Genomic DNA, 23,843 nt, shown 5'->3' with positions numbered 1-23,843 from the left:
TTTAATGACCTAATTTAAAACTTTCAGGGCTAATCTAATCACAATACACATGTAGCTAGGACTCACAAAAATCATATGTTGCACTCAAATGAAATTAACAAAATAACAAGTCACTGAAGAAAGCTCAATGTCCAATTACCTCTTGCTGGGAGCAGCCTTGTATCAAAATATCCATATGTATCGAATATCATTTAACAGTAATCCATAAGGGAAATACAGTACCTCTCTGTCCTGTGTATCAAACAGTCTACATACCCAGAAAGTCCTAATCTCAATTAATTGTTAACTTTCCTCAATCAGAGCAGCATCTCTCAGTTAACAGAGTTCAGTGTCTCTCCAATGATCACCCATCACTTCTACGTGTGTGGGCGTTTGATCAGGGGCCCCCTCTTCCTTGCACCTTCTAATTCATGGGTTCACTTTGCTTCTTATAGACCTTGGAACTGTTGGAGGCATTCAGAATGAAGGGGGGGTAGTTCGGAGGAGGTTGGGAGTTTCACCTTTTTCTTTATTTAGCCATAGCGATGGAAAATATCTAGAAATGTAATAATACACATTTGTTTATCGGTCATACAGTACTGTTTTCAAACAACATATTTGGGGTGGGAGGAAATAAATTAGTCAAGATTTTAGTAATTGTATTATACAAAATATATTATGTACTGTACATATGGGCACATTTGTGTCCATTCGCAAAAAAAAAAAAAAAGAAAGTTTTATTTTATTTATATATATATATATATATATATATATATATATATATATATATATATATATATATATATATATATATATGTGTGTAGCGCTGACATTCTTGTATATTGATGTTTGCATACTTTAATACAACGTCTATGGACATTGCTATGTTTAAGTATTTGGAGCCATCTAGTGACCAAATACTGGTAATGCAGAGAGATGTTTTGTTTAGTATTTTGATTGCCTTGGAGACAAGGAGAGACCCAAATACTGGTAATGCAGAGAGATGTTTGGTTGAGGATTTTGGTTGCCTTGGAGACGAGGGGAGACAGGAGTGTAAACAAAGGCTGCTGGATGCTGATGCCGAGCTGCTAGGGAGCCAAGGCTGAGCTCAGAGAGCTAGAGGACAGTGGCCGGATTGCAGAGACCGAGAGACACTCATCCGAGCATCGGAGAACCGGATCCATCCAGCGGAGCTGAACGAAGCTGACGGAGAAACAAGTTGCAGTCATAGGACCCTGAACAAAAGTTACTACCCGGAGCTCCGATCCAGTGGGTGAGCGGGTCATGACCCACAGTTTGCTAAGTTTACACGCAGTTAGACTCATATACAGGCCTCACTGGGATTTATAGTTAAACAGAGGAGCAGACAAACTGACACTGGAGAAGGTTTGAGGCCTATCTAATTTGACGTTTCAAGCGATTTTTAAAATAGTTGTTACACCAGGAGCATTTTCACCTCAATTTGACTCTTCAAAACCGTGGATTACAAATCACTTTAGCTAGCGAAGAAAAGAAGATCCAAGACCAAGTACTTTAAGTGAGATCTCACGCATAGCTAATAAAGTAGGGGGAGCTCCCAGGTATAAAATGTTTATGTATACTGTTTTCAAATAGCATATGTTTAAATCAATTGTGCTGTCGTCTTACGTTGGGATGACAGCACAATTACTGTAATCACTTATTTGCATATTTCACAGTAAAATATATCTCTGGTTAAGTATCCAGTTGTTGTGGCATACTGTTTCTTTCACTCCAAGTGCAGTCAGTGGATCCTGGGGTTATAATACAGGTATTTTGTATTGTCTTACATTGTATTGTATTGTATTGCATTGCATCACAGCTGTGCCAAGGGGATGGAGCCAAGTTAGTGGGGTTTATTGGTAGAGTGCAGGCCCAAATTAAACCAGCAGCTCCTTCGGGGGTTAGTGCTACATATATATATATATATATATATATATATACAGTACAGACCAAAAGTTTGGACACACCTTCTCATTCAAAGAGTTTTCTTTATTTTCATGACTATGAAAATTGTAGATTCACACTGAAGGCATCAAAACTATGAATTAACACATGTGGAAATTATACATAACAAAAAAGTGTGAAACAACTGAAAATATATTTCATATTCTAGGTTCTTCAAAGTAGCCACCTTTTGCTTTGATTACTGCTTGGCACACTCTTGGCATTCTCTTGATGAGCTTCAAGAGGTAGTCACCTGGCGCAGCACCCCATCACTCTCCTTCTTGGTCAAATAGCCCTTACACAGCCTGGAGGTGTGTTTGGGGTCATTGTCCTGTTGAAAAATATATGATGGTCCAACTAAATGCAAACCGGATGGAATAGCATGCCGCTGCAAGATGCTGTGGAAGCCATGCTGGTTCAGTATGCCTTCCATGTAGAGTCCATCCGTTCACCTTTTCTGCGTCGCACAAAGACACGGGGGTTGGAACCAAAGATCTCAAGTTTGGACTCATCAGACCAAAGCACAGATTTCCACTGGTCTAATGTCTATTCCTTGTGTTCTTTAGCCCAAACAAGTCTCTTCTGCTTGTTGCCTTTCTTTAGCAGTGGTTTCCTAACAGATATTCTACCATGAAGGCCTGATTCACACAGTCTCCTCTTAACAGTTCTAGAGATGTGTCTGCTGCAAAAGGTGGCTACTTTGAAGAACCTAGAATATGAAATATATTTTCAGTTGTTTCACACTTTTTTGTTATGTATAATTCCACATGTGTTAATTCATAGTTTGATGCCTTCAGTGTGAATCTACAATTTTCATAGTTATGAAAATAAAGAAAACTCTTTGAATGAGAAGGTGTGTCCAAACTTTTGGTCTGTACTGTATATAAACTGGGCTATAAATAGTCTAGTCACAGAGATATAGTGAGATCAAGGCCACTTTCACACTGCTGTGTTGCAGTTTGTCCCATGGTTTTCATGCGGGTTACCCGTAGTTTCCTGTCATGTTTTCACATTTTTGGTGAATTTTCTGAAAGCGCTGCATGCAGCATCTTTGGTGCGCTTATAGAAAATAAGCCAAAATGTGGGGACATAATAGAAAGTCTATGGGAGACTAGTGTGCTACAGCCAAACCGCAGTGCGGCCGTGTGAAAGGACCCTAACCACTGCATACTGAAACTACTAGATTTGGCCTGGTCATCCAGGTTTCAATGACCTCTAATCATAGAAAGGGTTAACATACAGTATATCTAAAAAAAAAATATTTATTGCAGCCTACCAGTCCTTAGATGTGGTAGGCACATTGGTGCCTGTTTTTGTTTTTATTTTCACCTGGTGATCCTGTCAGTAACACATTTATCCTAGGGTGTTAATGCTCACTCAATGTACATATGGATGTAACTAGAAATCGCAGGACCTCATAGCAAAATCCCCAGACAGAAAATAAATACTCAATTGAACAGTCCTAATTACTACAGTCATGTGACACAGAGCCTGAGCTATGGCATATATTATTTTTAACCAGGAAAATAAGTTTGCAGCACATTTTATGAGCAGTGGGGAGGCAATGTTGTAGGGCATGTTCACATCATCGCATTGCACCGACATATACACTCCCAGGACAATTAATACATGTGTTTTAACAATGCACTGCAACAGACATTAGGTTGGATGGTGCACTGCATTACCATTGAATGTCTATGGCACCCCATCACACCTGCCTAGGGATGAGAGTTTTTGTGCAGCACAAAGCACGTCAACACTATAACAAGTGTTGTGCATTTCATGGGTTGCGCAAAAGCATTTGTCCCTAGGTAGGTGTTTTAGGGTACCATAGACTTTGAATGGTAACACAATGCACCATTGCAACTAATGTGCATTGCTAAAATGCATTAGGCACAACCACCCCCTGTCCCCTACTGTCCTCAACATAAAGTAGCATTAGTAGCAACTACCTGGCAGGCTAATTTATTTGAAGGTCAGAAAAGCACTGAGAGACTGATACAGGGAACATGAAGCATCAGGAGAGAAGCATTGGAAGCCCCACCATACACAAGAGGGAGCAAAAGTGAAAGTTCACCCTCATGGTCCTGACCAGGCCCCCCTCTGCCTCAGCCCTCATAGCGCCCATATGGCAGTGGCTCCACTACTAACTGTACAATATCTATGAAGATGAAACATTGCCACCCAAAGATGCTCTCCTGATTTGGACTACAAATACCTCCCTCTCTCCTCTCCATGGAGGAGGAGCTATGTAGTTGACAGAAGATACTGTATCATGTAGCAGCTTTTTTTGTAGTTTTAAGTTTAGTACACAGACAGTTACAAAAACAAAAACAAAAAAAGAACAAGGGCATAGTACTTCGTAATATGTGTGTCCTCAGAGAGCAATGGAATAATGCCTGGCCACAATAGATGTGTGCAAACTTGTAAGCTGTTTACAGACAGGAGGAGGACATGCACTTTATCTGGCAGCTCTAACAGTGGAGGACAGTTATCAACTGCAGTGATAAAAAAAAATGATAAAAAAGAGAGCTTGTGCAATAGAAAACAAAACATTTATAATATAAAAAAAGTAGCAATTCCCACGTTAGACCCTTGGGATAGTGCACATTAGGCCAGAGGTTACCAATCCAGTGGCAGCCCATACTTTGTGGTCAGGGGCAGGGCTGCCACTTCTGTGAAGACGGGACCTGTTGAATAGATCTTCAAACTAGCAGTGCTCGTAGTCCTTTGGAGGCACCAATAAGAGGAAGGGGTGCCTTCTGTTAAGGTGGCAGTCCAGGCAGCAGGGTGATACATTTAGAGCATTAGCCTCTTTTTCAAGCCTGAATTCTAGTGGAGCATCACAGCCTATATAGTGCTAATAAAACAATGCTAAAAATGGGGGGATGTGTACAAGTGCTAATAAATAAAATTAAAATGAGATTTCAAATTAACTGTGGATCTTACAAAATTAGACAGCGTGGCCACTAAAGGGAGACATGCTGCTAACAATACAAGCCACAACTACAACATTGTTACTTTTCCAACACAAAATTATAGTATCAGAGTAGTGACATAGATTGAAATATGGATAAAAATAGATCCTAAGCAAAGAAAATAAATTATATTATAATTAGTGACACCTAGTTTATGAAAAACTTATTATATGGACTTTTTTTTTCTTTCAGTTTTGGTGTGCTCAAACACAGAAATAAAATAATGGGGTCCATAAAAACTTAATATCTATCAATATTCTAAAACCAAAAAATAATTGTGTGCTAATAAGTGAAAAAAATGTAAGGAATCAAATCAATCTCTTCATTCAAAATATATAAAATTAGGGGACTGTTGCAACCTTCCACCTACGGTATCTCACAAAGTGAGTACGCCCCACAAATTTTTGTAATTTTTTTATTATATCTTTTCATGATTAAGTATTAATATATATTTTTTTTTTTATATCCATTACTAAGGGTGGGGGTAGGGAGGAGGGGTACTTTTATTAGATTCATGAGGATTATGCACCTATAAATAGAAAGGGAAGGTGTGAATACTTCCCCTGAGGATGGAGGTAAGGGGCAGGCGATGCCCCCCTAGAGTTGGGAAGGTTTAGCACAATATAATATATAAATAAACAATTCTTTTTTATTTAAATTTTTTATTTTTTTACACATACACGAAATCACTAGGGGTGGAGGTAAGGGGCAGGTGTTGCCCCCCGAGAGTTGGGAAGATTTAGCACAATATATATATATATATATATATATATATATATATATATATATATATATATATATATATATATATATAAAAAAAGGGAAAAAGAAAAGGAAATGTTTTTATTTTATTTTTATTTTTCTCCCCTCCCCCTTATGATCTCTCCTCTAATTAGAGAGAGGGGAGGGGGAGACTTCTTAGGTAGGTGTCCATCACATAGAAATACAAATATAACTTAAAAAATGTAGCTCACCCGGGTACCCTCGATAAGGGGGATGAGTTAATCACAGCTAGAAAGGGGATTTTTTTTTTTTCCTTCCCCTTCCCCCTGTGTCCTCCATGCCTCTACATATCATATTAGTACCTGTATCAGGAACCATTCCGTGTCGATCTATATATATACTGGAGAGGCTTTCTCCCTCTTTTTAAGTGAACTGGGGAGAATGACATGTAAGGGCCACTATAGAATAATCTAAATAAGGGATTATAGTGAGACCATGTATGTGTTGTTATATGTATGTCAAAATATAAATGTAATAATGTGAATGTCAAGTATTTGTCAATGTTTATTGCGAAAAAAAAAAAAATCTTTTCATGTGACAACACTGGAGAAATTACACTTTGCTACAATGTGAAGCAGTGAGAGTGTACAGCTTGTATAACAGTATACATTTGCTGTCCCCTCAAAATAACTCAACACACACCTATTAATGTATAAACCGCTGGCAACAAAAGTGAGTACACCCCAAAGTGAAAATGTTCAAATTGGGCCCAAAGTGTCAATATTTTGTGTGGCCACTATTATTTTCCAGCACTGCCTCAACCCTCTTGGGCATGGAGTTCACCAGAACTCCATAGGTTGCCACTGGAATCCCTTTCCACTCCTCCATGACGACATCACGGAGCTGGTGGATGTTAGAGACCTTGCGCTCCTCCACCTTCCATTTGCGGATGCCCCACAGATGCTCAATAGGGTTTACAGTAGGTCTGGAGACATGCTTGGCCAGTCCATCACCTTTACCCTTAGCTTCTTTAGCAAGGCAGTGGTCATCGTGGAGATGTGTTTGGGGTCATTATCATGTTGAAATATGGCCATGCTGCACAGTCTCTGAAGGGGGATCATGCTCTGCTTCAGTATGTTACAGTACATGTTGGAATTCATGGTTCCCTCAATGAACTGTAGCTTCCCAGTGCTGGCAGCACCCATGCAGCCCCAGACTCAACTCATGCAGCCCGAGACCATGACACTTCCACCACCATGCTTGACTGTAGGCAAGACACACTTGTCTTTTATACTCCTCACCTGGTTTTCGCCACACACGCTTAACACCATCTGAACCAAATAAGTTTATCTTGGTCTCATCAGACCACAGGACATGGTTCCAGTAATCCATGTCCTTAGTCTGATTGTCTTCAGCAAACTGTTTGCGGGCTTTCTTGTGCATCATCTTTAGAAGAGGCTTACTTCTGGGACGACACCCATGCAGACCAATTTGATGCAGTGTGCGGAGTATGGTCTAAGCACTGACAGGCTGACACCCCACCCCTTCAACCTCTGCAGCAATGCTGGCAGTACTCATACTTCTATTTCCCAGAGACAATCTCTGGATATGACGCTGTGCACGTGCACTCAACTTCTTTGGTCGACCATGGCGAGGCCTGTTCTGAGTAGAACCTGTCCTGTTGAACTGCTGTATGGTCTTGGCCACCGTGCTGTAGCTCAGTTTCAGGGTCTTGGCAATCTTCTTATAGCCTAGGCCCTCTTTATGTAGAGCAACAATTCTTTTTTTTTTTCAGATCCTCAGAGTTCTTTGCCATGAAGTTCCATGTTGAACTTCCAGTGACACACATGCTCCCTATTCACACCTGAGACCTTGTAACACTAATGAGTCACATGACACCGGGGAGGAAAAATGGCTGATTGGGCCCAATTTGGAAATTTTCACTTAGGGGTGTACTCACTTTTGTTGCCAGCGGTTTAGACATTATTGGTGGTGTGTTGAGTTATTTAGAGTGGACAGCAAATGTACACTGTTATACAAGCTGTACACTCACTACTTTACATTGTAGCAAAGTGTCATTTTTTCAGTGTTGTCACATAAAAAGATATAATAAAATATTTACAAAAATGGGAGAAGTGTACTCACTTTTGTGAGACGCTGTATCTGGGTATAGGATGTGATGAAACTATAAAAAAATACAAAAAAATGCACTGTCCCTTTAAATAAGTGGTAATTGACTAAATAAATGTAATCTCAATTCATATTAGTACTTCTACAATACTGTACAGAATACGTACTGTGCTGAATATATATAAATACATACTGTAAGTGAATTCATTTCATATGTGATACTGTGCTGTATTATCTATGCCTAGACCATCAAGGTCCAGGCCTAGGGCAAAAAATCTGCTCTCCCACAACCGCACAAAAATAAAACAGCCTCCTCCCGGCTCCCATACGAAAAGAGTCCCCGTAGTGTAGCACCAGTCTTATGGGGTGGACTGTGCCTGTTGACAGGGTCCAGGAGGAAAATCTGCTGCCTGCCGGTGTGATAATACTGGCCGTGAGGATGTTCGGACAAACCACCGCCGTCCGGCAGCACGTAATACAACTGGTCTGGTGGCTGCCGATACTAAGTGTGGCACTACAACCTAATGCAACACCTACCCTCCTCCGCGGCATCATTGGGGTGGGGGGAGTTACGATCTGTAACTTCCTCCCAGGCTCTGTGTCAATAGTGCGGAGAAGAGAAGAGGGAAGCCGGAGCCCCCAGGTATGGCATCACTTTAATATAATTCATTTCATTTCTTTAAACATCCTTGTCCCTGCTTGAGTGAGCATATTGAATTGCATTATATACAATTAAGACTTTTAATTGTATATGATGGCAATACTATTTTGGACCTGCTCCCCTATATGTGCTATTACAATATGTCACTGGACTAGCAAGATTACTCCTATCTTATAAGATATTTGGACTTGTGTTTGCTGCAACTGATCATTTCACTTACTGTATAATAACTAGGGACATCCCAGTCATTACACAAATAAGTAAAATAATCCTATGATTACAATCAGTGGCAGAAAACACAAGTCCAAATATCTTACAAGATAGGAGTAATCTTACTAATCCAGTGACATAAGGCTGCCCTGATGGGCACTGATGAGGAGCCACTGATGAGGCGGCACTGATAAGCTGCACTGATGGCCACTGATGAGGTGGCACTGATGGCCACTGATGGGGTGGCACTGATGGGCTGCACTGGTGGGCACTGATGAGGCTGCACTGATGACCACTAATGGGGCGGCTTTGATGGCCACTGATGAGATGGCATGGATAAGCTGTACTGATAAGGTAGCACTGATAGGCTGCACCGATGGGCACTAATAGGTGGCACTGATGAGATGGCAATGATGGGTACAGATAAAGTGCACTGATATAGACTAATGAGGCTGCACTGATGGCCACTGGTGAGGTGGCACTGATGGCTGCTGATGAGGTGGCACTGATGGCCATTGATAAGGCAGCACTAATATGCTGCACTGGTAGCACCTGATGAGGCTGCACTGGTGGTCCCTGATGAGGCCGCACTAATGGCCATTGATGAGGCCGCACTGATGAGGCAGCACTGATAGGCTACACTGGTGGCACCTGATGAGGCTGCACTGGTGGTCCCTGATTAGGCTGCACTGATGAGGCCGCACTGATGGCCACTGATAGGGATGAGCTTCGTATTCGAGTCAAACTCATGTTCGACTCGAACATCGTATGTTCGATCGTTTGTCGAAATACGAACAAAACGGGTCGTTCGTGCCAAATTCGAGTTACGTTTCACAGACCATAATTCACTGCGGCATCGCATGCTTGGCCAATCACAGCTTCCAAAAAACAGAGAGCCTTAATTGGCCAAAGCCAGGGTGGCTTTGGCCAATTATGGCTCAGGGGGTTTAGTACACGCCCCACACTATAAAAGGCCGCCTGCAGGTCGGCCTTGTGTAGTGTGTTGCGGTGGTTGAGAGGACAGAGAGAGTGTCATTTTTTGCAGGTTGATAGAGCAGGCAGGCAGGCTAGTCAGTTAATGTTACATTATGTAGAGCATGGGTCTTCAAACTACGGCCCTCCAGTTGTTCAGGAACTACAATTCCCATCATGCCTAGTCATGTCTGTGAATGTCAGTGTGTTACAATGCCTCATGGGATGTGTAGTTCTACAACAGCTGGAGGGCCGTAGTTTGAGGATCCCTGGTGTAGAGGATATATATACATCCCAGGTGTTGTACATATATTTATACACTGTATAGTTTAGCTAGATCAGTTCTTCCTAATTTACTGGCAGGCAGGTAATTGTGCTATCTGCAGTATTCTTACGTGGTTTATTGCCTGTGCCCTCTGTAGTTTGCACCTAAAGCTACGTGGTGTGTACTGGCCGTGTGCTCTGTAGTTTGCACCTAAAGATTCAGGAAAAAAAGGAGTCCTGAAAAAAATGACAGTTTTTAAAACTTTTTTTCCATTGATACATGTTCCCTGGGGCAAGACCCGGGTTCTCAAAGACGTTTTCACAGGCATATTATAGACACCCAGCAGGTACAATATTTAAAGGAAGTTTTCATTTTATTTTATTTTTTATTTAAGCATCATTAAAATCACTGCTTCTGAAAAAACAACCGTTTTTAAAACTTTTTTTCCATTGATACACTGATGAGGCTTCACTGACGATGTGGGTCTTAAACAAAAAGAGGTTTGGCCTTGGCAGGAAGGGGGTGGGTCATATTTAAATTAAGGGGTGCATGAGTTTAGTCAGGTCTAGGGCAGCACAAAACTGAAATACACCACTGATGGGATAAAAGTATAAGTAAAAAAGAAAGTTCAAATAAAATGCAAATAAAGTGCAAATTTACAATGCTCCACACTCTTCCACCTCTGTGTAAAATTATTAAGCAGATAACACCACCAAAGAAAAGGCTGGGCCACCGAAGCCACTCCATCACAAAGAGTTATGAGCTCCTTACCAGACTGTTATGCCTCATACACACAATCGAATATCTGATGGAATCTAATCCGATGGATTTTTTGTTGGATATCCGATGAAGCTGACTTTCATCAGTCTTGCCTACACACCATCAGTTCAATGCTTCCGAGCATGCGTCAACTTGATTCTGAGAATGCGTGGATTTTTGACCGATGGACTTCCACACACATTTTTTCGATGTTTTTTTTATCCACAGGAAAAATTTAAAACATGTTCTATTTTTTTTTCACCGATGGAAAACAAACCAATGGGGCCCACACACAATCGGTTTTTCAGATGAAAACAGTTCATTGGTCTGTTTTCATTGGACAAACCGATCGTGTGTACAGGGCTTTAGATCTCACACAGATCAAAGTGCACTGTGCTGCTCTGCAGCCACATAAATCCCAGTCTAGGTCCATTTGGGTCTTTGTTCCTGAATCAGCTCACTCAATAGAGGGAATTAAATTGCAAAGGAATCCAACAGTGTAGTATTTTAGGCAGACAGTTTATTAAAATGATAAAATTACACTTACAAGATGCATGGGTCCAAACAGCATGTGAGGCCTCGTACACACGACAGAGTTTCTCGGCAGAATTCGGCGAGAAACTCGGTCAGAGCCGGATTCTGCCGAGAAACTCTGTCGTCTGTACACTTTTGGCCCGATGGAGCCGCCGAGGAACTCGTCGAGAAAATAGAGAACATGTTCTCTATTTTCTCGTTGTTCTATGGGAGAAGGCGGCCCGCCGAGCTCCTCGGCGGCTTCATCCCTGAACTCGACGAGGAACTCGACGTGTTTGGCACGTCGAGTTCCTCGGCCGTGTGTACGGGGCCTGACAGTACACAGACACCTTCCAAGCTTCCACCCAATGTGCAGAATATTGGTCACGACTTAAGTACGGATCATCAGGCAACTTACAAGGCAACTTCAAGTTGCCTCCTGGACAGTACAAGGCAACTTCAAGTCGCCTCCAGGACAGCTCTGTGGGAGGGAGGGGGAGGGAGGGGTTTGCCTGAGAAATGTATGTTATCTTCCTGGAAAGTTGCTTCAGTTAAGACAGTGATCAGACTTCTGAGGCAACTTCCATTGAAATCAATGGGGTGGATTCAGGTAGGGGCGCGCACTGCTACGGCGGCCCAGCGTACCGTTTTTATGGAAAGCCACCGTAAATTACTGGAGCTACGCTTCATTCACAAAGCATTTGCTCCGTACTTTGCGGCAGCGTTTCGTAAAAGGGGCTGGTGTAAGCACGCGTAATTTAAATGATCCCGTAGGGGGCGTGGTTCATTTAAATTAGGCACGTTCACACGCCGAACGTACTGCGCATGCTCCGTCGGGAAAATTGGACACGGCTGATCACGTGGTAAAGAGCCTCCGCCGGAGGCTCTTTACCGAGATCGGAGATGCAGGGCGTCAGACTGACACCCCGCATCACTGATCGCCGAGCGCCCCCACGGGCGTGCGCGGGCATGAAATCCTGCAGGACGTTAATAGACGTCCAGTCAGGATTTCAGAACCACTTCCCGGACGTCAATCTGTTATTGACCGGGCGGGAAGTGGTTAAGGAACAACCAAAAAGGTCTTACAATTATGGGATCTATGTCCAAGTCTTCAAAGGTCAGTATGGAATTTAATATTTTGCAAACCTTTTACCTAACTTCAATGTGCCATAAGTTTGAAAGCTCTAGACTCAAAATTGGTTATGGTAAACTAATGTACCTGTATGTTGTTATTAAAAGTATTTGTTACAACAGTTGAATAATTAATTATAATACAAATATTCCAGATATACTATGATTTCAAAAAGGAACTACAGAAGCTGTCAAGCAGATGAAACTTGGAGTGGTACACCCCCAGTGTGTAAAGGTAAAATAGCAATACAGGTTTAAGTAATAAAATAAATTAAAGATATTTATTTACCTAGGCCTCCTTCATACAAGTGATTACTTGCATACACCAGATTCCAGTGACAAGAATCAGCAAATTCTGGGATGACAAGTGTATCACTTTATACAGCCCACATTAATAATTATGCTACCTAAATTAGTGTGTGTTGTAATTTGCTTACAGCATTGCTCCTGTTTATTCTTGCTGGATGCCACCATTTTGTTGAAGCACTGAGCCATCACTACATTATTTGAATCTCTCCCCCTCTCCTTGATCTCAAATATTATATGTCACTTTCTTCAATTAAAATATGCACATCTCCAGCCTTGATTGAATGTCTTGGCTCAGATAAAGAGGAAGGCTGACAGAAGCTTTACAGTTCTGAAGCTCACAGGCTGCAGATGAGAGAGAATATCAGAGAGATACGATAAGACACTATCCCTGTAGTTCTTTTGTTTCTCCCCGGCAGTAGAGTTTATCCTGTCACCTCTCCTGCTTTTCTTTTCTCCTTTCCTAAGCTGTGTTCTCTCTGCATACTCTGTCATCCTTCTTACTTTCTTCTTCAGCAGCAATACACCTTAAAGCTTTAAGTATGAAGTAGATGAAGTCATATGAAGTAGATGATTAAATGTGTGTAATGACATTTTTTTTAAGAATTTCTAACAATAAAAAAGGGAAAATACAAAAAATAAATCTTAAAGCTAATCAGCCTCTAGTGGCTGATTTTAGGCACAGTGCTGAGAATATAGAGCAATTGAGAATGTGCATAGCAGGGTAAAGCAGTGCATTACTGGATTTTAAATCCATCCCTCTGCCATCCCTCCGCCATCCCTCCACCATACTCTGCCATCCCTCCACCATACTCTGCCATCCCTCCACCATACTCTGCTATGCTCATCCATCCCATCCACCCACAGCCATACTCGGCCATACTCAGTGATACACAGCCATACCAAGGCATACTCTGTGATACCCAGCCGTACCTGGCCATACTCAGCCATACCCAGGCATACTCTGTGATACCCAGCCGTACCCGGCCATACTCAGCCATATCCTGGCATACTGGGTGATACCCAGCTGTACCCGGACATTCTCAGTGATACCCAGCTATACTCAGCCATACTCTGTGATACCCAGTGGTACCCGGCCTGACTCAGTGATACCCAGCCATACTAGGCAATACCCAGCCATACTCAGCCATATTCGGCAATACCCAACCATACTCAGCAGTACCCAGCCTCTGTATGTGGCCAGGCTGTGGATGTCTCCCACATGTGGTATCACCATACTCAGGAGTAGGAGAATCTATTGTGGGGTGTCACTTTTGGTATATACATGCTATGTGTTAGAAATATTGTATGAATGGACAACTTTGTGTAAGGGGGCTTCCAGATTTTGATAAGCCCCCTGCCCACAGACCCCCACAACCACCGGGCAAGGGTTGTGGGGATGAGGCCCTTGTCCCCATCAACATTGGTACATCCTCCTCATGTTGAGGGCATGTGGCCTGGTATGGTTCAGGAAGGAGGGGTGCTCTCTTGTCCCCCCCTCTTTTCCTGTGGCCTGCCAGGTTGCATGCTCAGATAAGGGTCTGGTATGGATTTTTGGGGGAACCTCACGCCATTTTTTTTTAAATGGCAAAGGGTTCCAAACCTTAATATTCAAGTGCCTAATATGGAATTTGGGGGGGACCCTCACGCTTTTTTTTTTCTGGTTCGGGGGTTCCCTTTAGAATTTTAATACCAGACCCAAATGGCCTGGTAATGGACAGGGGGGAACCCCTGCCATTTTTTTCAATGACTTTGATCTGTATTGCCGGGACCGACAATTCATTAATAGCCGGGAGTAGTTTTAAATGACTTTATTTCCTCTAGAAATTACATTTTGTGCAGGGACAGTTCTAAACACGGGAAACATGAACTACTTTACAGGCATACTATACACACCCCCAGGTATGAAATTTAAAGGAGTGAGTATTTCACTTTTATTGTTTCACTTTAAGCATTATTAAAATCACTGCTCCCGAAAAAAACGTCAGTTTCTAAAACTTTTTTTGCATTGATACATGTCCCCTGGACATTTTAACCTTTTAAAATGAGCACTTTTTAGTTTTCATGTTCGTGTCCCATAGACTTTAACGGTGTTCGCGTGTTCGAACCAATCTTTTGCCTGTTCGCATGTACTGGTGCGAACCGAACACTGGGGTGTTCGGCTCATCCCTACTTAGCAATGATTTGGGATATTTTGTTTGAGTGAATGTTTTAAATGATAAGTTCACCTTTCTGAACATGTTGCATGCTACACCCATATTTAGGATGTAACACGGACAGCTACACGGCAGTGGCGGCCCGTCCATAGAGGGCGCCCGGGCGCCACCCCCCCCTCTCCAATCAGTAAAAAAAAATAAAAAATCTAAAAAAAAAAAAGTTTATTTAAACATGTCCCTTTAAGGAAATTATTTTTTCCAAAAAAGGTCCTTAGGTGCACTGTGTCCGAGCGCCGGCACAGTGAGGTGTGGGTAGCGCCACGTCTGTGCAATCACGGGATTGCAGACGAGGTGCTACATTGGCAGAAAAAAAATGCCTTTGTGGCGTTCTCCATCGCGCCACTTGCTTCTGGCGCGATGGACTGTGTTATTATGACTCGGGTGCACACTTTCTGTGTGCACCCCCACGTCTCTGTGCTAGTCCCGACGTCTCAGGAAGAACCGGAAGTGACGTCGGGACTCTCGAGCTCAGTGCGCCTGGAAGCTGAGCTATGCTGGCAGCATGCCTGCAGTAACAGGTATGAACCCCCTCCCTGACTAATCAAAGTATTGCAAATAGCGGGCATGTATGTTATAGCGGGCAAACGGACCCCTTCCTTCACCCGGCTTATAAAAAAAAAAAAACATTGGGCGAAAATATCGTCCGTAACGGCACCCAAAAAAATAAAAGTATTTAACATTGTTTTTTTTTATTTAATTGGTGGAAATAGCAGCCGTAACGGCACCCAAACCACAACACCCCCCCCCCCCCTATTCATTTTTTTTTGGACCCCATCCAATCACCCGGCTTGTTAAAATGCTTTTTTTTTTTCCACCAATTTAAATTAAATTGGTGGAAATAGCGACTTGGGACTGGAAAGTTGCAGGATAAGTCGGACCTGATGAGAACCATTCATATCTGTGCAACTTCAAGTCACAGCAACTTCGAAGTAGTCCGTGCATTACTTTTGTCCCACTTTGATGTGACTTGAGGTCCATAGACCTCCAGAATACACAGGCATTGCTTCAAGTCGCTGCAAAATCGCAGCAAAAAATTGTGGCAGAATCTTGCGACTTTAAGGCTAACACAGTCTGAAAGTTTGCGACTTAAAGCAATGCCTGTGTATTCTGGAGGTCTATGGACCTCAAGTTGCATCAAAGTGCGACCAAAGTAATGCAGGGACTACTTTGAAGTTGCTGTGACTTGAAGTCGCACAGATATGAACGGTTTTCATTGGAAATCATGGGGTACGACTTGTCCTGCAACGTTGAAGTCCCAAGTCGCAGGACAAGTAATGCAGTATGTCTGCATTCTCTGGTAATCTTGTGCAGTATGTCGGCAGTCTCTGGTAATCTCGTGCAGTATGTGCGCAGTCTCTGGTCATCTTGTGCAGTATGTGCGCAGTCTCTGGTCATCTTGTGCAGTATGTCCGCAGTCTCTGGTCATCTTGTGCAGTATGTCCGCAGTCTCTGGTAATCTTGTGCAGTATGTCCGCAGTCTCTGGTAATCTTGTGCAGTATGTCCGCAGTCTCTGGTAATCTCGTGCAGTATGTCCGCAGTCTCTAATAATCTCATGCCCATTTAGAGTCCTTCATAACTAACAGTGTAATTTTTTAGTTTGTTTGCGCCAATCTGTAAGCCTGCGCTATATACCATGATTTGTGATGCTGGGGCTATATACTCTGTGCTGTGATGCTGAGCTGTATACTCCTGACACTATGAGTGGAAGCAAGTGGAATACAGGGGACGGAGTGAGTGTATTCTATAGGGGGTGTGGCTTATGAGAAGTGGGGGGGACCAAATGTGGAGGGGCGGGGTCTTGCGCCCCCCATTCTAAAATGTCACCAGCCGCCACTGCTACACGGGCAGTCTGCAGGAGCTGGCATTATACCAAGGATCTGCTGATCGTAGGTGCAATGATTTACAAGCTCCTAACACAAAATGCAAATTAGTTTTACCTGCAAAAAAATTGTGCATTTTTTTTGTAAAGGTAAATGCATCCTTAAAGACACCTAGCTATTTTAGAAATAAATAATAATCAGTAATAACAGAGGAGAGGAGTCATAATAATGCAACTACTGTATTATTATTCTCACCAATAGTTGGGTTGAATTGATTGTATGTTTTAAACTTTGTAAATATACAGAAAGTAGTGATTGGAAATAGATAGTAAATTACCAGAAGTTAATGTAGGACTCCAACCAAGACTTTTTTTCATATCTACAGAGTGAGAAATACATTTTCCCACTAAAATCAAATTAAACACTTGCGCCAATTAACGTGATAATGAGTGCAGCAGCTGTGAACAAATCAAACTGAAACAAAAAACAAACAGCACTTGCAGTAACTCAAGAAAAATAGATAAATAATATAAAAATAATAATAAAAACATAAACATAAACGTTCCAGAAAAGTGTTACGGTAAATAAATCTGTGTGAATTTATCACCAATGTCCTTTTCCAATATAAGAACACTATGCTCCAATATGCTGTGTCAACAACAAAGAGTATTATTCCACACTCACCAGACCAATTTTGACCCCTTGCTTAGATAAGAAAGTCCTAAATCGCTTGTGGATAAGTCACTGGGACTGTATACCGTAAGTATTTTAGTGCAGGCAAAAATATTTGTATATGTATAGATCTAATACATTTATAATTGCATGAGGTTGAAAAGTATTCCTGCAGATGGGCTCTTTTATAGCCACCTCAGCTACTTTGTTGCTGGTGCTACCTTCCCTACATTTCTCCTAAACAGCAGAAAAACAATTGCTCTTAAACATATTATTTGAAATTAAAAGTCATTTTAGATATCATGATCTTGCATATTATTTTTATAGTTCTATTATGCATAAAAGAAAAAAATCGAATTGTGTGTACAAAAAAAAAAAATAAAGATTTTAAAGTTAAAGCCTGGGAGCTGAGATTCAATTTACGGATTCAGCTAATATAATGATTATGAGGTAAAACTTGTAGCATGCATTGCAATAATCATTATCCTCTCTCACAGCATCCATATGTGATAACATTTGGGAACTGCAAGAAGAAGCTAGAAAGTGTACATCAACCCCAGATGAGTGGATTAAATATCTGCAGGTGCAGTACCTCTACCTTCAGATAGAGAACTTAAAGCTGGATATTGACATTAAAAAGAAGAAACTGAGTGCTGAGAAAAAGCAAGAAAATTGGGCAAGAAAATGATGAAAACTAAAGTGCAACACATACAATTTCCCATTTATACATACTTGTGATCAACAAAGACAAAGAAAAAGGCAAATGGGTCTATCTATAAAAACACAAATTCATAATCTTTTTTGTGGAAAATATCAATTTTCATTGGTTTGCATACTTGTATAGCTGTTCTGGGAAAATGTCTACACTCACAATTACCATATTTCAATAAAAATGGGGGGGGGGGGGGGATAAGCAGCATCTATTTTGTAGGCAGATTTTGCTTTGTTTGCCAACTAATATTTTGGCAATAATTCACACCACCCTAAATCTGGGGTACTCTATTCATTTAAATAGAGGCAAGATGGTGAATTAACTTCTTGCAGTTTGTTTTCTAGTCTGTCTTTCAGAATTGTTCCAGGAAACCAGGCAATATAGTAAAATAGACAACAATGACTAAGTGTAGAAGCCAAAAATATACAATTTTGCAGATTTTAGAAATAGACCATATCTGTTACATTCTGGCAAAATGTGTATTTTTCTTGCAAAATATGTAACTGTTTTTCTATTGCATATTATATAAACTGCATTTTCATTCATGCTTTTATTTTAAGGAACTTTGATGGAACTAACAAATTTGCTATTTGATCACATATGCAGTTTATGGCAATTTTATTAAATAAACGCTTTTGCTGATGCAAATAAAATTGTAATTTTTATTGTGCCATTAGATATGCATAAATATGAGGAAGGGAGGGATGAGGGGGGTCATGTTTAATTTTTCAAAAATATCAATCTTAACAGAATATCATTTTAACCACTTCTCTACCAGCCGCTGTCAATTGACGGCGGCATAGTAGCTCAGTTGTTCTGACAGGACGTCATATGACGTCCTCGTCTTTTAAAGTCCTAGTAAAGCGCACCCGCTGCTTTACTAGGAACACGATGCACGTGCCTGGCGGTCGCGATGGCCACCAGGCACCCGCGATTGCCCAGTAACTGAGCAGGGACGTGGAGCTCTGTGTGTAAACACAGATCCCCACATCCTGTCAGGGAGAGGAGACCGATGCTGTGTCCCTTGTACATAGGGACACAGATCGGTCACCTCCCCCAGTCAGTCCCCTCCCCCCACATTTAGGGGTAAATATGTTTTTTATTATTTTCAGCATAGTAATACAACACATATAAATATTAGGCGTCTATATTATATGATGGAACATATTAATAAATATCGTTTCATATTTAGTAAAATTTTAATTCTGTAAGATCCCAATGAGTTTGTCTCCTATGTCGGACGGTTAACAGTGTTCGACATGGAGAAACTAGGAGAACTGAGAGAACATAAAGTAGTAGAGCCAATGCTGGTCACTATAAAAGAGAGAAAGAGAGAAAGTAAGGAATAAAAGAGGAAAAGGAGGAAAAAGACGGGTGGGTGAGGAGGGAAGGAGGAACCGAGAACCGAGCGGGTCTTGACGTCTTAGTTGTATAAAGAGCATGAGGAACTAAAATTAGGGCTGAACTTGAGGTTTTAGCAATGTCTTCAAGGAATCAGAGGAAGAGTAATCAATCCATAAGAGCCATAAGGTCCTAAATTTATTGTAGGTGTCAGAATTTAGGGCCAACATCTCCTCCATTCGCATGATATCATTAACTAAAGAGACCCATAGGGACAATGGAGGGGTGAAGGTAGATTTCCAGAATAGGGGGATAAGTTGACGCGTGGCCAATAGAAAGAAACGAAGCAGACTATCTTTTTGTGAAGCTATGGAACCAGGTAACATGGACAGTAAGGCTATTTCCAGTGACGGCGTCAAGGGTCGATTATAGAGTGAACTATATATGGCAAAGACCTGAGACCAAAGGGGCTGAACGGCCGGACATGCCCACCAAATATGGAGGTAGCTACCGTCAGGAGAGCCACATCTCCAGCATACTGGGGGCATAGATAGAAACATTATATGTAAAGAGAGAGGGTCCCTGTACCATCGAGAGAGGAGCTTAAAGTTTTTCTCCTGAGAGTAACAGGAGATAGAGGATTTGTGTGTAAAGTAGTACGATTTCTGCCAATCCGTTGAATGGAGTTCCTTTCCCAGATCCGTGGACCACTTCCTTGTGTATGGAGGAGGCTGATCATGTATTAGTGTGTGTATATTATATTATATGTATTAGCATTGTGTATTAGCATTGTGTATAAGGAGGAGAGCAAGTGTCTAGGTGTTTCTGAGAGAGAGCACAGTCGCTCGAAATCCGTTAGAGGTCTGTGAGTCTGGGACGAGGAGAATAGTTTAGAACAAAAGGAAGACAAGCGTAGGGTCGTGAGCCAGTTATGATGGTCCTTAGGTAACACGGGGGAGCCAGAAGTGGGATGTATAAATGAGCTCGCTACAGGCCAGGTAGGGTGGGAATATGGGCCCACTGTGTAAGAACCTAGTCCCTGAGGTAGTCCGGGGTGGTCGAAGAGGGAGGTAAGCTGTGATGGAACAGTGGATAGTAAGGAAAGTAGTCCCTTCTTATACCAAAGCTGTAGGGCAGCGGTTGTCAATGGAGAAGCATGAGAAAGTAATTGTAGGTCATGTTCATAACCCCCAAAGCAAGCCTCGCAAGTCAAAAATGGATAAGTCTTGTTCTATCATGGTGGATGCTTTAAGGAAGGGACGGGGAAACCATTCCAGCACTCTGGATATCAATGTAGCCTTATGGTATAATTCAAAGTCAGGTAGACCCACCCCTCCCCGATTCTTGGGGTATGTAAGTAGAGTGTGACTGATGCGAGACTTGCTATGGTGCCAAATAAAACGTATGGATATAGAGCGTAGGGAGGAGAAAAAACTTTTGGGGACAGAAATGGGTATGGTTTGGAAAAGATAAAGTAATTTAGGAAGCGTGTCCATTTTTAAAGTGTTAATACGACCAAACCAAGGAATTAGGGAAGAATTCCAGGTTTCTAAGTCTTTCTTTATCTGGGTCAGAAGAGGAAGATAATTGAGGGCATAAAGTTGTGATAGATTTGAGGGGATCGTTATACCTAAATAGGGGATGCCTTTAGTACTCCATTGGAAGGGAAAATTTGCCTGTAATCTAGTGAGGGTTGTATGAGGGAGGGATATGTTCAGGGCAATAGTTTTGGACATATTTAATTCGAGATTTTCCTAGCTTGTGACGGAAAATATTGATTATATGAAGACAGGAGGCGAGTATCTATGCATTAATCCTTCTTTATTAATGCTCACAGCAGAAATGTAAAAACATCTTACTGTAAAAATTTAAAGAAAAAACTGTAAGAACTATGTATCCCAGCAGCCCCCTGACCTTAGCCACTCCCATCTTAGTGTCTATAAATGGGGCTGCCCTCTCCTGATTCTTCCTCTTTCTTCTGTGAACTTAGAGATGTCTTTATCAGGATCCTTGCGTGAATTGTGTCTTCAACCGTCGGTCCTTCGGCCAGCCGGCCCATGACCATTTAACTGAAGACTGTTTGTATTAATATCAACAGGTCCCAACGAGGTCGACCAACAGCACGACTTTGACCCACTGGTACATCTAGAAACCGGGGAACATCACCCGAACGAGAGATTGCAATTGTATCCCAACCAGGAACGTGGTCAATAACCTGAAATAGAATCCAAAACCATGAAAGGGTTGGGAAGGGAGGGAAGATACTCGCCTCCTGTCTTCATATAATCAATATTTTCCGTCACAAGCTAGGAAAATCTCGAATTATACATCAGACAGGAGGCTCGTATCTATGCAAGTTCAAAGCTTAACATGACATTCAAATCATCATTAATACAAAATGACATCATAAAATCATAACACAGACATGGTGACATGTTCCTCCGGTCTGAAGTAGAACAGGCGAAAAACGGTCTCAGAAGACCAGTCGGCCGCCAGCAATAGATCAGATAGAGAGCCCCCAGTCACAACCACCTTGGTAGCCATGGCTCCCCTGGATGAATGTGCTCCAAACAGGGTAACATCTATACCCGCCATTGCCATGATTGATCTAACCCAACGTGCTAAGGTAGCCGGGGTGACCGGACGATGAGGTCTTATGTAGGATATTAGGAGTTGGGAAGAACCCGGGGTACGTAGGTCATTTGTGCACGTTTCGTAAGCCCGAAGGCACCTAACCACGCATAACCGTGGATGAGTGGGAAAATAAGGATAGAACACCGAACGTAGGCCGGTTTTGGTTCTGCGGATTACCGTGAACCTGACGCCTTGAGGGGAAAACTGCCGTCTGGATATGTCTAATGCCCTAACGTCTGAGACACGTTTGATGGAAATCAGGCATAGCAGAACTGTCAATTTAAACGACAATAACTTAAGCGACAGGGAATCGTTGTCCTCCCAACTCGAGAACATGTCAAGGACTCTGGAGACATCCCAGGTGGATTGGTATTTTGGCCGAGGGGGTCGTTCGAACCTGATGCCTCGTAGCAGTCTGCAGATCAAGGGGTGTTTGCCGATTGGCAGAGAATCCACCGGATAGTGATAGGCCGAAATGGCTGATCTGTGAACATTGATCGAGCTGTAGGACCTGCCGGATTTGAAGGAATCCGCCAGGTAATTCACTATGACAGTGACAGGGGCACGCATTGGATCAGCCTGCCGTTGGTCACACCAACGCACCCAGAGTTTCCAGGCTGATCTGTACGCTGCTCGAGTCCCGGGGGCCCAGGCCACGGCGAGGAGATCTCTAGCCGCGCCTGAAAGGCCGTCGTGAGTGTCCGGCACCCCGAGACCAACCATGCCAGGAGTGTCAGTGAGCCCTCCTCCACCAGGGGATGGACGCCCTTGGTTGGGTGGGAGAGGATGTGTGGGAGTTGGGGGAGCAGTCTGGGATGGTCGATGACTAATCCTAGTAGAAGGGGAAACCATGGTTGCGCAGGCCACCATGGCATGATCAGAACTACCGTCGCTCCCTGGTTCGCAATCTGCAGCAGAACCTTGGGAATCATCGCGAATGGGGGAAACGCATAGTGTGTTCCCCCTGTCCAGGAGTGGCGGAAAGCGTCCACTGCCGATGCCCCGGGATCCGGTCTCCAGCTGAAAAAGCGTGGCAGCTGATGATTGAGTCTGGAGGCGAAAAGGTCTATGTCCAAGGGGCCCCAAAGTAGGTTCAGTTGGGCGAAGATTGGTCTGTCCAAACACCAATCGCTGGAGTCGATAAGATATCGGGAATTCCAGTCTGCGACAGTGTTGGATGTACCCGGAATGTACTCTGCCATAAGGATGATGTCTCGCGCCAGGCAGAAGTGCCATATCTCTGAAGTGATGTCTGCTAGGATCTTGGATCTGGTGCCTCCTAAGCGGTTGATGTATTGTACCGCTGCAATATTGTCCATGCGTAATAAAACGCAGCAGTTGGACCGCTCCGCTAGGAAACTCTGAATAGCGAAAAGTGCCGCTGAGAGTTCCAAAGCGTTGATGTGTAAGAGGGATTCTTCTCTGGACCAGGTCCCTCCCGTCGAGGTCTCCCCCAGTCGGGCTCCCCAGCCTCGACGGCTCGCGTCCGATTCTACGACGACGTCCGGACGTGAATTGAAGATTGTCCTGCCGTTCCATTCGGTGGCATGTTTGAGCCACCATCGTAATTCGACCTGGGCCTCTGAAGAGAGGGGAACCTCGTCCGCGTAGCGGAGACCCTGTCGTAGGTGTACAATTTTCAGTCTCTGGAGGGCCCTGTAATGCAAGGGGGCCGGAAATATGGCCTGAATGGATGCCGCAAGCAGGCCTACAATGCGGGCCAATACGCGTAGGGATAAGGACCCTTTGCGAAGTATTGCCCTGATCTCCTTGCGGATCAGGGCCAATTTCTCGCTGGGCAAGCGAAGAACCGCCTGATTGGTGTCTATCGAGAATCCCAGGAATTCTATTTCTT

General features: G+C 42.8%; 1 protein-coding gene across 6 annotated transcripts in view; it reads left to right on the top strand.

Moving 5' to 3' along the window:
* Positions 1-18,661, top strand: part of LOC120928425 (C4b-binding protein alpha chain-like) — a 232,455-nt gene extending 213,794 nt beyond the window's left edge. For all 6 annotated transcript variants that reach the window (XM_040339524.1, XM_040339522.1, XM_040339521.1 and 3 more), the window contains 2 exons: positions 12,442-12,521; positions 17,799-18,661. In XM_040339524.1, the coding sequence (XP_040195458.1) occupies positions 12,442-12,521; positions 17,799-17,989 (271 nt within the window). In that variant the 3' untranslated portion in view covers positions 17,990-18,661. The remainder of the gene's footprint in view (positions 1-12,441; positions 12,522-17,798) is intronic.
* The last annotated feature ends 5,182 nt before the right edge of the window (positions 18,662-23,843 follow it).

The sequence above is a fragment of the Rana temporaria genome, chromosome 2, assembly GCF_905171775.1.
Source record: "Rana temporaria chromosome 2, aRanTem1.1, whole genome shotgun sequence".
NCBI lineage: Eukaryota > Metazoa > Chordata > Amphibia > Anura > Ranidae > Rana > Rana temporaria.
Note: the sequence above shows the minus strand (reverse complement) of the source record. Positions and strands in the feature narration are given on the sequence as shown.